Below are 13,760 nucleotides of genomic sequence, written 5' to 3'. Positions count from 1 at the left end.
CTTGCTTCTTTAGTCACATTTTGTTTTTCCTTTCCCATCTCCTCATCCACTTTTAAGGACGCTGGTGAATAAAATGTTCCCATCCAGAGGATCCAGGACAATCTTTCCATCTCAAGATCTTTAACTTAATCACATCTGTGAAGAATCTTTTGCTATTTAAGGTAACATATTTACAGATTTCAGGGGTTAGAATGTGGATATCTTTGGGAGCCATCATTCTGTCCACCATATCAGCCTGTTTTCATTGGGTTTCCCAAATACTGGTTGCTAGGATTATCTATTTCACATGTGATTTAAGAAGAGAGTCTTCTAGGGGTCCTGACAAGCACAAGAGTAAAGACTGAAATTGAAGGTGTTCCCAAATGAAAATGCCCCTGTAGTTACATATCCTGCACCATCAAATTCCTTGCCATATCTCCCTTTGATCATCACCTTCATTTCCACTAAGGCTCATTACAAAACTGCTTTAAAGCATGTCTATATTTGCTATCTCCATGCCCTCTCTCCTCTTCCTCCATTATTACCTCTTGGACTTACTTTAATCACACTTTTATTATCATTCCAGAGAAAACTCATATCAAGATCATCAACAGACTCCCCTTTGCCAAACTCAATAGCCAATTCTTATCTTAGTAACCTTCTCAGAACCATTTGAAACAATTGATTACTCTTTCTTTTTTGAAAAACTCTCGTCTTCCCATTTTCTTGGTTTTCCTTCTAGTTGACTGGCTCTTTCCCAGTCTCATTTGTAAGATCTTTCCCTTTGCTCTAATCTATGAATATCTGCATTCCCCAGGGTGCAATTTCTTTCTTTCTTATCAATATATATCAGACTTATAGCTGACGCCTAATTTATACCCCCATTACTCTCTGAACTCCAATCTGTCACTCCAAGCCTTCTCAGTTGGAAAGCTAATATCTCAAATTTATTGTGTTCAAAAGCTAGCTTTTGATTTTCTCTCTCAAATTTGCTTCTAATATTTCTCATCTCAACAAATGGCGCCACCATTCTCATGATTGCTCAGGCCCTAAAACCTAGCAATCATCTTTGATACTTCTCTTTCTTCCACATTCTATAATCACTTTATAAGCAAATCCTGTCATCTGTACCTTCCAGGTATAGTCCAAATGTGACCACCTCACCACCTTCACTATTACAAAGCCCGTCTAACCATCAGCCTCTCTCACTTGGAATTCTGGGATGTCATTCAAACCTTCATCCCTGCTGCTGCTTACACACCCCAAAATTCCTTCTCTATACTCCATCTAGCAAGGTCCTTTTCAAACGTAAATAAGAGCATGTCATTCACTCTGTCTCAAACCTCCCATAGCTTCATGATGCTGTTAGAAAAATATACTTTAACCTTATTATAGAAGACTATACAATTTGAGTACTGGCACCAGCCATATGGGGTGTGGTGTAATCCATCTTGTTACAACAAGCCAAGAAGGTTCCTGCTTTGGAACTCCTTCCCCTTGGAATTCTCTTAATATAGATCTTTACATTCATTCAAGTCTCTCACATTTTTCAGGTCTCTGCTTAAATATTTTGCTGACCAGCCTCTCCAAAATAGTAGCCTCCATGACACCAATCCAATTTTATTTTTCTTCTTGGCATTTCATAGCAAAGACATTCCATTATATAGTATTTTATGCATTTATTTTTTTCTCTGCTGCTCTAAGTTCTTTGAGGACAGTAACTTATTTTGTTCACTTTTGTATCCCCAGTGCCTAGAACAGTGCCTGATACATAGAAGGCAAATATTCATAAATATTTTTTGAATTCATAAATGATTGCTGTCATGTATGAACCATGAAGATGTCCTCTAGTTTGGAGGTTTCATGAAAGATAAACGGATAAACTGTCTCATTCATTATAACACCATTTTATTAAGGCCAATAATGGTTTGGAATGCAAGATGTCTGGAAAACCTGCTTCACATATATATAAAGTATGTAACACAGTGAGTTTGCATTAGTTAGCTAGGGCTGCCATAACAAAATATCACAGACTGGGTGGCTTAAATAACATACATGTAAGGCTTGAGGCTGAAAGTCTGAGATCAAGGTGTTGGCAGGGTTGGTTTCTTCTGAGGGCTCTCTCCTTGGACTTGTAGATAACCACCTTCTACCTGTATTTTCACATGGTTTTTTCCTCTGTGTGTGTCTATGTCCTATCTCCTCTTCTTATAAGGACATCAGTCAGATTGGATTAGAGCCTGTCCCAATGATCTCATTTAACATTAATTACCTCTTTAAAGACTCTGTCTCCAAATACAGCCACATTTTGAGGTACTGCAGGTTAGGACTTCAATACATAGATCTGGGGTGGGGGTGGGGGGGACACAATTCAGCCCATAACACATATCTAGTGGTTGTGTTGTTTTTATTATATCAGGCTTCATCCATTTGAGCTGAGAGGTATGGCTTAAAGGCCCTCTTGTTCAAGTGTGTTTTTCCTCAATCAACCTGCCACAATTCTGCCACTAGCAATTTATTCTCTTAAAGCTTTCCTTTCTCTCCTGAGACTTTGCTTTAATACTGCTAAGAGGCCGGGCTGGGATGAGAGTGAGAAGTGTCACAGCTCATTTACATATATTACTTGATAGGCTAGCCTGGTCAATCATTTCTCAAAGCCATGAGAAAATAGGACATAAGAGACACAGATTTTGAAGAAAAAGAGGTAGACGCCCAAGTTTGTGGCAGCCTGAGCAAGTAGCCCCCAGGGGAACAGGCAGTGAACAAAGGGAAGGAAAGACAATTTGTCTACTAGCCCTTTGCCTGGCTTGGTGATCAGGAGCACCTCTATAATTGTGCTAGCAGCTATTTCTTCCAACACGCTTACCAGTGATTTTGCAACACTGGGACTAGGTAAATCTCAGAATTGGTGGGTATTGAATTACTGAATCAAGTAAGTTCACTGGTGTTGAATAACAATAAACACATAGAAGTAAGCTCTGCCTTGGCAACTGACTTCATAGATAACTTGACAGGGAGTTACCTGCTTTGGGCACCGTGTGTCCACTTGAAATGGGGCTTCCTAAATCTAGCAAAATGATACACTATGCTCATGCAACTGAATAGTTGACCACACTGGGTTTTCTTCTTGATTTTACATACTAAATCATTGTTTATGATTAATATTTTGGCTTTTGCTTATTCATTCTCTAACACTTATTGCTATTTTCTTCAGTTGGTAATAAAATTATCCTTCTGTCTTCCCAAAACCTTTTCTAAAAATAGACTTTTTCGATGAACTCAGGCCAGCTGTTTCCTTTGCACCACTGTTATATTTACCAAACAAAAATGTTAAACAAACTCCCTCAGTAAATAACTGAGCATTCACTAAATTCTTTCAGAGCTGTGTTCTTTTTATATTAAAATATATCACTACTGTTCATAGGTATTCTCATATTAGTTTCCAAGGCTAATAGTGGAAATTATTAAAGGCCTTAAATTGACCTTTCACTGTACTGACATCCAAAATTAACATAATGCCCATCAATTATACTAACACAGAGCAAAGGAGAGACATGGCATCACAGTCAGAATCACCTAATTTGTTAGCAGTGATGGTCATCCCTGCAGGGATGCGGGACTGCTCTATGCAGTTGGTTTTTCCACTGCACTGATATCACTTGCAGGAAATGTTAAGGATTGTGGCTGCAATGCAGACGGAATCCCACAATATACACGGCAGCTCAAGGCACATGTACTTCCAGGGATACTTAAAGATGACCAAAAGCAAGAGGATATTGTGTGAAAATCAGAGCATACTTGGATAAGCAACACTGTTGTTTTTATAAAAATATATAAATTCCACTGCCACATTTCCCCAGTGTCTCCATTTCCACACACCTGATTTTCCTAGATTGCATTCCTCCTCCACAGCGCAGGGACCTCAGCTCATTGTGGATTTTGCATGGAGACCAGTGTTCTACAACCCAGGAATACTGATTGCACTCACTGTAACACGGGACTGCCTCGTGTACCTGTCAAGAACAGGAAAGGAAAAGAAAATTATGTGGCACTACCCGAGTTATGGAAAAATAGCCTATCTTTTAGTATAGTCGGCTGAACAGAACCCAAGAACTATACTCTGGCCCCAATAGCCAAATTACATTCCCAAAAAGCAAGATATATTTGGCTTCTCTGAAATTACTGACTTACCTAAAGAAACATACAGGGGAAATCAACTAGAATATGATGGCATGCCTTTGCAGAGGAGAACAAAGGACAGTCGTTACCTACCGCCAAGAACAGGAATTCCGTTACCTTTTCATTTCCTCAAAGAGCTCACACAGCATCTATTAAGATGGTCCAGCTCTCAATTATATGGTATACTGTATTCTCAGATGTACTTTACAATGTCAATTGACACAAATAGAGGTAAGGCAAATTTACTCTTGAATATAAGGTTCTTAGAATGCAAAAGGAAAGTGGTATTATTTGCACTAGAAATTTCTTTTTATGTCCCCAAATGATCAATGCTAATAGGCAATCATTTAGCCTTCTGGGCATTGCGGCTTTATATGAATTTAGCGATGTGTAGGATGTTTTCAGAGCATAGCTAAAACACACAGACACACACATACAGAAGACAAACACACACATGTTAGAGGCTGTGCATGATTACTGACTGTGAATAAATATAGATTTATAGTAGAAACAATAAATACAGTCCATGAATTCTTAGGTTACTTCCTATGCATTTATTTGTGATGATTTTCTCCTGAAATTTTATACCATTGGGTGGTCAATTGAGTTTGCTTCTTCAAGACTGAATTTAAAAGGCATTACTCCTCAATAGTGAACACAGTGTTCTCCCTTGGTAAGAAAAAAAATTGTTGTGTCATATGATATGTTACTCTAGATCACAAAGATGGCTCTAATGTAGCACGCTGATGAGTAGTGATTCAACCTATTACCAAAATAGTTAATTAGTGCTTTTCCTTTTAAACAAGAACTTAAGCCCCATGCCTTTCCTCCCCTTGCCTTCCAATTCCATAAAGTTGTAAATGATGACTAGGCTGTGCTATCCAAACAGAACCATTACTTGCAAGTTTCCACTAAATGCAAGGGAAAGCACTATGTAATGGGATAACCAGAAAACAGGATTGCAGCACTGTCAGCTTGTGAGATGGAAATCAGATGAGAAAAGGCTATTGGCGACACTACATCTTAGGAATCACAAATAATGTCAGAAACTATTTTTAACTGTGGGGTTCGATTTGGCTCTCTCATGTAGAGCATACAACAGTAAGCGAAACCGCAAAGTGCAAAATATGTGAGGGCAAAATGAAAGGAGATAGGAAAATAGAAGTGGAAATGAGTGTGAGGAAAGGAAGGAATTAAGTAATAAAAGAATCACATTTCATGCTGTGAATGCTGACAAGAATGGAATGAAAGGGTCGGAAGCAGTGCCTACATTAGAATAAGGAAGTAATAACTTGGAAAGGAAAAAAGTCTGCCCCCTAAAACTCACAGAGGTAAGAGAAAAAAAGAATCTATAAAAATGAAAAGATGTGACCCAAATCTAAGAGACACCAGGGAACTAAGCTGATGACAGTTGAGGGTTTAGCTGACCCAGCTTCACCATGGAAATTAAGCTTTCACTGAATTTACAGGTTTGTTCTATAAACTCTTCAATATGTATCAGACAATTGAAAGAAAGCTTTTTGGCTTTCTTATGAGATATAAGAAAGTCTGCTAAAGCACTTTGCACAAATGGGGGAGATGAAGAAATTAATTAGAAAAGTAATTTTTCCCACAGCTCACATGAATCTGGGAGCAAATGGATAGGATAGACTCTGAGATGTATCTATTTTCCTAAAGCTCTCAATACTAAGCAGAGCTTACACTTTCACCCTCCCTCCCGTATAAAGCCCCAAGGTCAGATGGAAAATGAAAAACTGTTTAGTTGCATGTACCTTTGATATACACATTTGAACACCCGGTCATGTATTGGTTTACTGTTTTTATTCTCTATGCTCCAGTGATCTACATCTGTAGCAGAGTCGCTAACCTCATCGCCAAGCTATTGGAAGGCAGGGAGCAGGTCTGTGTAGGGAGATGTTGACCCACCTTCTTGAATAATGGTGTAAAAACGGGACCTCTTGAAGAAGATTCTCCATCACATGGATTTACCTGATTTTTTCCCCAATGTGTCTGCCATTTTAATATTGCTTATACTGTCACTTCTGGCTGACAAATCCCTACCTTCATTCAAAGTCCAAGTGAATCCCACCACTTCCACAAGGCCTTTCCTATGACTCCAGTTGGCATGTCTTTGGTACTCAGTGAGAGTTTCAATTTTAAGCAGATCTGTAGCCAGGTTATAATGTCAGGTGCCATGTGCAAGGCTGGGCCAGTGGTGGCAACTAGGGCCACACTGTGTGGAGCTTGGGGAGCAAACACATTCAATGAAGTCATCACCTTGACTCCTCTCTATGTGTCTCCTATTCTCTCATCTACTTGAGCTTTTTTTCTAACTTTAGTCTTAATGTCTCCTTTGTACTGTAAATCATACTGAAAGAATATGCCAAGAGAAACACAATTTGAACCCTCTACTCATAAATACGCTTCTGGTTTTAACCAAAGTCAGACCCGGACTATCAGTGTCTGTTTATATGAGTACCTGAACAAAACTTGTGAGTCTTAGGAAGGCAGGGACTATGCTTCTATGATGTCTGCACTTCGTAAAACATTCGGAGGAGGGGGTGATGCCCCATCAGTATTTGTTGAATTGAAACTAATTTTTGAAGGGGCACAGATTGCTAAATGACCCTCACTTAATTTTCTAGAGAAAACAGGCTCATAAATGGAATGTATAAGGGGTGTTTTACAAAGCTCAAAGGACAATAAGAGGGAACAAAAATGAAATCCTTTTCTTTCCATTATGGGGCTTTGCTGAAGAATAGCCATCATTACATTAGCAAAAGGTGCTGCCTGATGATTTTTCTTATGGGAAAGAAAGGCTGTCCCTAAAGAATTGTGAGAGCTGTTTGTTTAGAGACCTTGTTCATCAGGCAAGGAATCTTACCTAGAGGATCAAAAACACCCACAAGAGGCAAAAAGGCAGCAGGCCTTCAAGAACAAAAATTTACTACCCAGATGCCCAATTTCTTCTCATGTCAGTCCTTTATGTTCTGGCTATTTCATATTGCTATTCGGTTGGTGCTTATTATAGTTTCATAATGGAAATGTGTTAAAGCATGGACTTTATCAGGGAATCATGCGGAAATGTTCTGAAGGAGAGAAATGAGCCATGGGAAAGTTAAATGAAAATCATTTCTAAATGGCACAAACTAGGAAGAAAATAACAGGGTTTAACAGGGCCACCGATGCTAAGAAATGCCACTGAAAAATCTAAATCCTCTGAGAGAAGTAACATTTCATTCTCCTGGTAATGAGTCCTATTTATTACTTCTTTATTGGGGAATTGTGTTTTTTAAAAGATGTTTTTAACATCTTTATTGGAGTATAATTGCTTTACAATGGTGTGTTAGTTTCTGCTTTATAACAAAGTGAATCAGCTATACATATACATATCTATCCCCATATCTCCTCCCTCTTGCGTCTCCCTCCCACCTGTCTAGGTGGTCACAAAGCACTGAGCTGATCTCCTTGTGCTATGCAGCTGCTTCCCACTATCTATCTATTTATCTATTTTACACTTGGTAGTATATATAAGTTCATGCCACTCTCTCACTTCGTCCCATCTTACCCTTCCCCCTCCCCTCAATGTCCTCAAGTCCATTCTCTACATCTGCGTCTTTATTCCTGTCTTGCTCCTAGGTTCTTCAGAACCATTTTTTTTTTAGATTCCATATATATGTGTTAGCATACAGTATTTGTTTTTCTCTTTCTGACTTACTTCACTCTGTATGACAGACTCTAGGTCCATCCACCTCACTACAAATAACTCAATTTCCTTTCTCTTTATGGCTGAGTAATATTCCATTGTATATATGTGCCAAATCTTCTTTATCCATTCATCTGTTGATGGACACTTAGGTTGCTTCCATGTCCTGGCTATTGTAAATAGAGCTGCAATGAACATTGTGGTACATGACTCTTTTTGAATTATGGTTTTCTTAGGGTATATGCCCAGTAGTGGGATTGCTGGGTCGTATGGTAGTTCTATTTTTCATTTTTTAAGAAACCTCCATACTGTTCTCCATAGTGGCTGTATCAATTTACATTCAACAACAGAGCAAGAGGGTTCCCTTTTCTCCATACCCTTTCCAGCATTTATTGTTCATAGATTTTTTGATGATGGCCATTCTGACTGGTGTGAGGTGATACCTCATTGTAGTTTTGATTTGCAAAAGCTTTTAAGTTTCATTAGGTCCCATTTGTTTATTTTTGTTTTTATTTTCATTTCTCTAGGAGGTGGGTCAAAAAGGATCTTGCTGTGATTTATGTCATAGAGTGTTCTACCTATGTTTTCCTCTAAGAGTTTCATAATGTCTGGCTTTACATTTAGTTCTTTAATCCATTTTGAGTTTATTTTTGTGTATGGTGTTAGGGAGTGTTCTAATTTCATTCTTCATGCCTGTGCCCATGGCAGACATTACTAGTCACATATACTGTTCTTTTTCAGCGTGTTTTCCTACACTAAAGGCCAGGCAGCCACTACCAATGGATTGCAGTACGTGTGTGCAATCCTGATCGATGTATATTAGAGAGAGTGGGCAGCTGGACCAGCAACACATCCCTATGACACCAGATGGGGGAAGGGGTGTATTGCTACAGACCCAAGGAAATAAAATTTTATAACATCAACTTAGGTTTCCACACCTTCCAAGAAAAATTAAGGAAACACTCCCATTTACCATTGCAAAAAAAACCAATAAAATACCTAGGAATAAATCTACCTAAGGAGACAAAAGACCTGTATGCAGAAAACTATAAGACACTGATGAAAGAAATTAAAGATGATACAAATAGATGGAGAGATATACCATGTTCTTGGATTGGAAGAACCAACATTGTGAAAATGACTATACTACCCAAAGCAATCTACAGATTCAATGCAATCCCTATCAAACTACCAATGGCATTCTTCACAGAAATAGAACAAAAAGTTTTACAATTTGTATGGAAACACAAAAGACCCCAAATAGCCAAAGCAATCTTGAGAAAGAAAAATAGAGCTGGAGGAATCAGGCTCCCTGACTTCAGATTATACTACAAAGCTCCAGTAATCAAGACAGTATGGTACTGGCACAAAGACAGAAATATAGATCAATGGAACAGGATAGAAAGCCCAGAGATAAACCTATGCACATATCACCTTATTTTTGATAAAGGAGGGAATTGTGTTTTTATAATTTTGTAGTTCCAGAGTCATATCATAAACTCATTCAGTCAGTCTTTTAATATTTATTTAATAAGCCTTTGCTCACTGTAAGTGATCAATTTAATTAAGGACTGTTTTCTGAAATTACTCTCCACCTATGGACTGACTGGTATAAACTTGGAAGCAGGGTCTCATTGGGGTTCAGCAGGTATCATTATTGTACATCAGAGTCTTAGGGTTCAAGGGCTCAAATAAAGCAAATAATCCAACAACAACCACAATTAAAAAAAAAAAAAAGAAAGAAAGGAGAAGTCATGGCCTCCAATTTTCTATAGAATAAATTTTTGCTCCAGTGAAGCTGCCAGTCAAGACCCAGATAGAAAACTTCAGGCTTGAGACCTCCATGCTGGGCACTGTGCTACTTGGAACTTGAACATGAGTTCAAAGGTCCAATTGGGACTAGAGATTCCTGCAAGTCAGAGCCAGGGTCTGTCCCATTGGAATGTGAGAGGAAATGGTCTCTAGGAGTGGTAAGATCCGTAAAGCACTACAGGCTTCCTTCTCCCGCAAAAGGTTGTGAGTTCTCAGCCAAAACTGCACAAATTTGCCTCTGATTAGGTCTACGATTCTCATCCCTTAATTCAAAGAACTTCCCTGCTAGTCCTTTTCTGCTGGTCTATACTTTCTTCTTCTTCCAGGGCTTACACTTTCCTTTCAGAAGGGTCCTCTAGGCTACACCTTCCTTCAACTTACCAAATTCTGTCCCTTTTCTTATTCAATTAGCCGTGAAGTTATGCTCTCCTCCATTACGACTTGTCTGACTGGTTGGAAATTATCACATTTACACAAATAATCTTTTGGTTCCATTTTTGTTCATCATGCATTTATAATTTGTTTGTGTACAATGTAGTGTGTATATGCAATGCTAAAAAGTTCAGTCCTAATGCAACTGCAGCCGCATGCTTTACAATGAGCCCATCCATCACTAGTCCTTGGTCATCAATGGTAACACAATAACACTCTGTGGATCTTTATGGCTTATACAAGACATTCCATGTCTTAGGTCTTGATCAGCACAATCATTTGAGTTAGAAAATGTTGGTGTGATCCCTATTTACAGGTGAAAATAACTGAAATTTGAAGAAGCTAAGTTAGTCATTTATGGCTTATAAATGACGAGGCTGGTGCTCAAACTGAGATTATTTGAGAATCCCACCCTGGTGACGCCAAGAGTTCACAGACTCTGTTTAGCTTGTACAAGCACATCACCATGCTTCGAGAGCCAGTCAATATCTTTTCAATGATGAAGATAATGCTAACATTTATAAATTACTGAAAAAGGAAAACCAAGAGCTGAATATTCAAAGATGTCTACATAGTAAATGATGCATATTACTTTATGTAGAAAAAAATATTGCCTAGGCAATTCATTCCTAGTGTTTGGGTATGGAATCTCTTTTCACAATTTCAAAAATCCAAAAAAATGTCTCAGAAAACTTGCAAATTTAAAGCAAGATTAGGCCTGTGTCTTTTGAATGGTTGCAACTCTTTGTGTGAAGATGATGGGTTAAAACAATATTCCACGAATGGTTTTAAATTGGTATCTGTGGGAAAATCATTATGCCTGTCATTTTGTGCTATGAGTTGCTCAGAAGGGCAGCACTTGGAGTCAGGATTTTCTGGAGATCTGGAGTCTGGTGATCCATAATATAGGGTGTGGGTAACTGTCAGTTTTAGCCCAGACGTTCAAGTCTGAGGCCCTGGCTAACCTCCTCTTCCCAGATGTTTTCCCACTACCTCCTTAGCTTCCTGAGAATTCTCTGAAGCTTACCATCATCCCTGGTATGTAAGATTCACCACTGGTTTTATTTATTTTTGATTTATTTATTTTATTTTTTTTTTAGCTGCGTTGGGCCTTCGTTGCAGTGAGCAGGGGCTTCTCATTGTGGTGGCTTCTTTTGTTGCAGAGCATGGGCTCTAGGCACATGGGCTTTAGTAGTTGTGGCACACAGGCTCAGTAGTTGTGGCTTGCGGGCTCTAGAGCACAGGCTCAGTAGTTGTGGCGCACGGGCTTAGTTGCTCCGCGGCATGCAGGATCTTCCCGGACCAGGGCTCGAACCCGTGTTCCCTGCATTGGCAGGCGGATTCTTAACCACTGCGCCACCCGGGAAGCCCTCACCATTGGTTTTAAACATGCATTATATATTTTCTTTTCAATTTTGATGTTAAAAAAATCTAAAAATGAACTTAATAATGCTGAATGAGTTTTATTTGCAAGATTTATTGACAAATAAAGTGTTGAACTTTAAAGCCAATAGGAAGTTTATTAAAATAATGACCATGCTAGTTTCATTCCCTATCTCCTAAGAATAGTGGTTTACAAGCTTGCAGACCTGGAGAACTGTCGCATTGTTGCAAGGGGCCCGTGAATGCATTCTCGTTCCAAACCTTGTCTGTAGTCTCAACGAATAATATAATCTCATAAATGTTAGTCCCACCACTTGTCAAATGAAGGCAGGGAATGTGATTTTAAAGTTTTAATTGCATTTGAAGGAACTGCTGAATTTGAAATCACTCATTAGGAATTTTCTCAACCCAGGCTGACTAAGAGCACAAGGTCCTAGTATCAAACACTCAGGGAACCACTGCCTTTACATGTAAAGAAGAGAATAAATTGAAAAGGAGGCTATGCCCTACATTGTTTATATTTTGATAAAAGATGTTATACAGAGCAGCCCTCTTTCTAAAAGTGAATATTGAAATAAAATTTTCCTGAGAAGTTCTAACCTCCAGATTCTTTACTTTTTATTTTCCAGTGGTCTGTAACACTTAACCCCTTCCCTCTGGTCTGAATATCACTGCTGGCCTTTTAAGCACAGGGTCCTCATTATCAAGACCAACACCCATGCACAGCTAGACTGTCTCTACCATCCACATAGTCTTATTTTCCTCCCCCCATGGCAGGGGGCAGAGGGATGGGAGGTGGGAGAGCTGGGTACTGAGATTGAGTAAATGTGGCCTCAAGCCATGCATGTACTTCTTCCCCTTCCCCATGTTTCATTCCCATTCGAGGATGTCACACACAGGCCACCCATTACAGAGGGTATTTAAAAGAGGAGAACCACAAAGCCCTCATCCAAAAGGCCATGGTTAAGCTCAGTAATCTGTGCTGATGTAATGTAGATTATTTATAATGGTGAATAAGCAGAAATGCCTTAGTTTTTTTTAATGCATAGCATTATATTTCCCCTTTGGCAGATTTACATTTCTTATTTGTGACATTTGAGCAACTATAAAAATAAACCATGGTCTTAAGGTGGACTACGTGGTAAGGGACATCAGCAACAAAAGTTGTCGTTGCGCAGATCCCATGAAGCACAGGATATTCTACAGTAAAGTGTGTGTGCGTGCACACACGTGAGCACTAAGCAGAATCCCTCTGTGCCTGGTATGTGATACAGAACTGGCGGAGCACACTGACACAGGCAACCTGGGGCAAGCTGAACTATAAAGCCCACTCTCTGTACCACAGCAGTGTAAACTATCATAAGCAACAGAATGAGAGAGGGAAACTCTCTCCAGAGTCTGGATTGCCTTCTCCAGTCCCCTGGGAGGTGCTGCCCGCTGCCATGCTGTGATATGAGAGCAGACGGAATTTTGTAGATTGCTCGCAGTATATCAGGGACTACTGTCACGGTGGCCCTTTGGATTTTCATAGAACAGATTGCAGTTATCAGTCAAGCTGAAGTGGAAAAAAAAAACCCCCAAAAAACCAAAAGCAATCCCATGCCAGCTATGATCGATACTTCCAGAAAACTTTGGAAGAGCTGAACACGTAACCCTTCAGAAAAGAGGTTATGGATGAATCTTGAGGATATTATGTAAAATAAGCCAATCGCATAAGGATAAATACTGTATGAATACACATATATGAGGTATATCAGATAGTCAAACTTACTGAAGCACTGAAGCAAAGAATAGGATGGTGGTTGTCCGGGGCCGCAGGGAGGGAAAAACAGGGAACTGCTAATCAATGGGCATAAAATTTCACATGAAAAGTTCTGGAGATCTGCTGTACAGTACTGCCTATGGATAACAATACTGTATTATACACTTAAAATCTGTTAAGGGGGTAGGGCTATCTTATGTTACGTGTTCTTACCACCATAAAAAGAGTTACATGTCTCAGAGGGGGCTGGACTGCACCATGGAAACCTGACCAGTGAAAGAACCTTTCTGCTCTTACCATTTATAAGATGCTGTCTAGGGGTCTAGTGCACAGATTAGATAGATAGAGAGACAGATACAGACAAAGTAAGTCTGGGTCCAGAATATGACCACCAGAAGTCAGGTGAGAAAGGAAAACTTTCTTCCTCTGTTGCAATACAAAAGAGAGTCTGAAACAGAGACTACTTTGGCTTCTGGCAGGTAACAAAAGTTTTTACAAGTTATAGGT

At 39.3% G+C, this 13,760-nt stretch overlaps 1 protein-coding gene across 1 annotated transcript in view; it reads right to left on the bottom strand.

Moving 5' to 3' along the window:
* The window catches only part of THSD7B (thrombospondin type 1 domain containing 7B), a 594,306-nt gene that overhangs the window by 102,313 nt on the left and 478,233 nt on the right, over nt 1-13,760 (bottom strand). The window contains exon 14 of the mRNA XM_059927090.1: nt 3,859-3,992. Within this exon, the coding sequence (XP_059783073.1) occupies nt 3,859-3,992 (134 nt within the window). The remainder of the gene's footprint in view (nt 1-3,858; nt 3,993-13,760) is intronic.

Source organism: Balaenoptera ricei, chromosome 7, assembly GCF_028023285.1.
Source record: "Balaenoptera ricei isolate mBalRic1 chromosome 7, mBalRic1.hap2, whole genome shotgun sequence".
Classification (NCBI taxonomy): Eukaryota; Metazoa; Chordata; class Mammalia; order Artiodactyla; family Balaenopteridae; genus Balaenoptera; species Balaenoptera ricei.
Note: the sequence above shows the minus strand (reverse complement) of the source record. Positions and strands in the feature narration are given on the sequence as shown.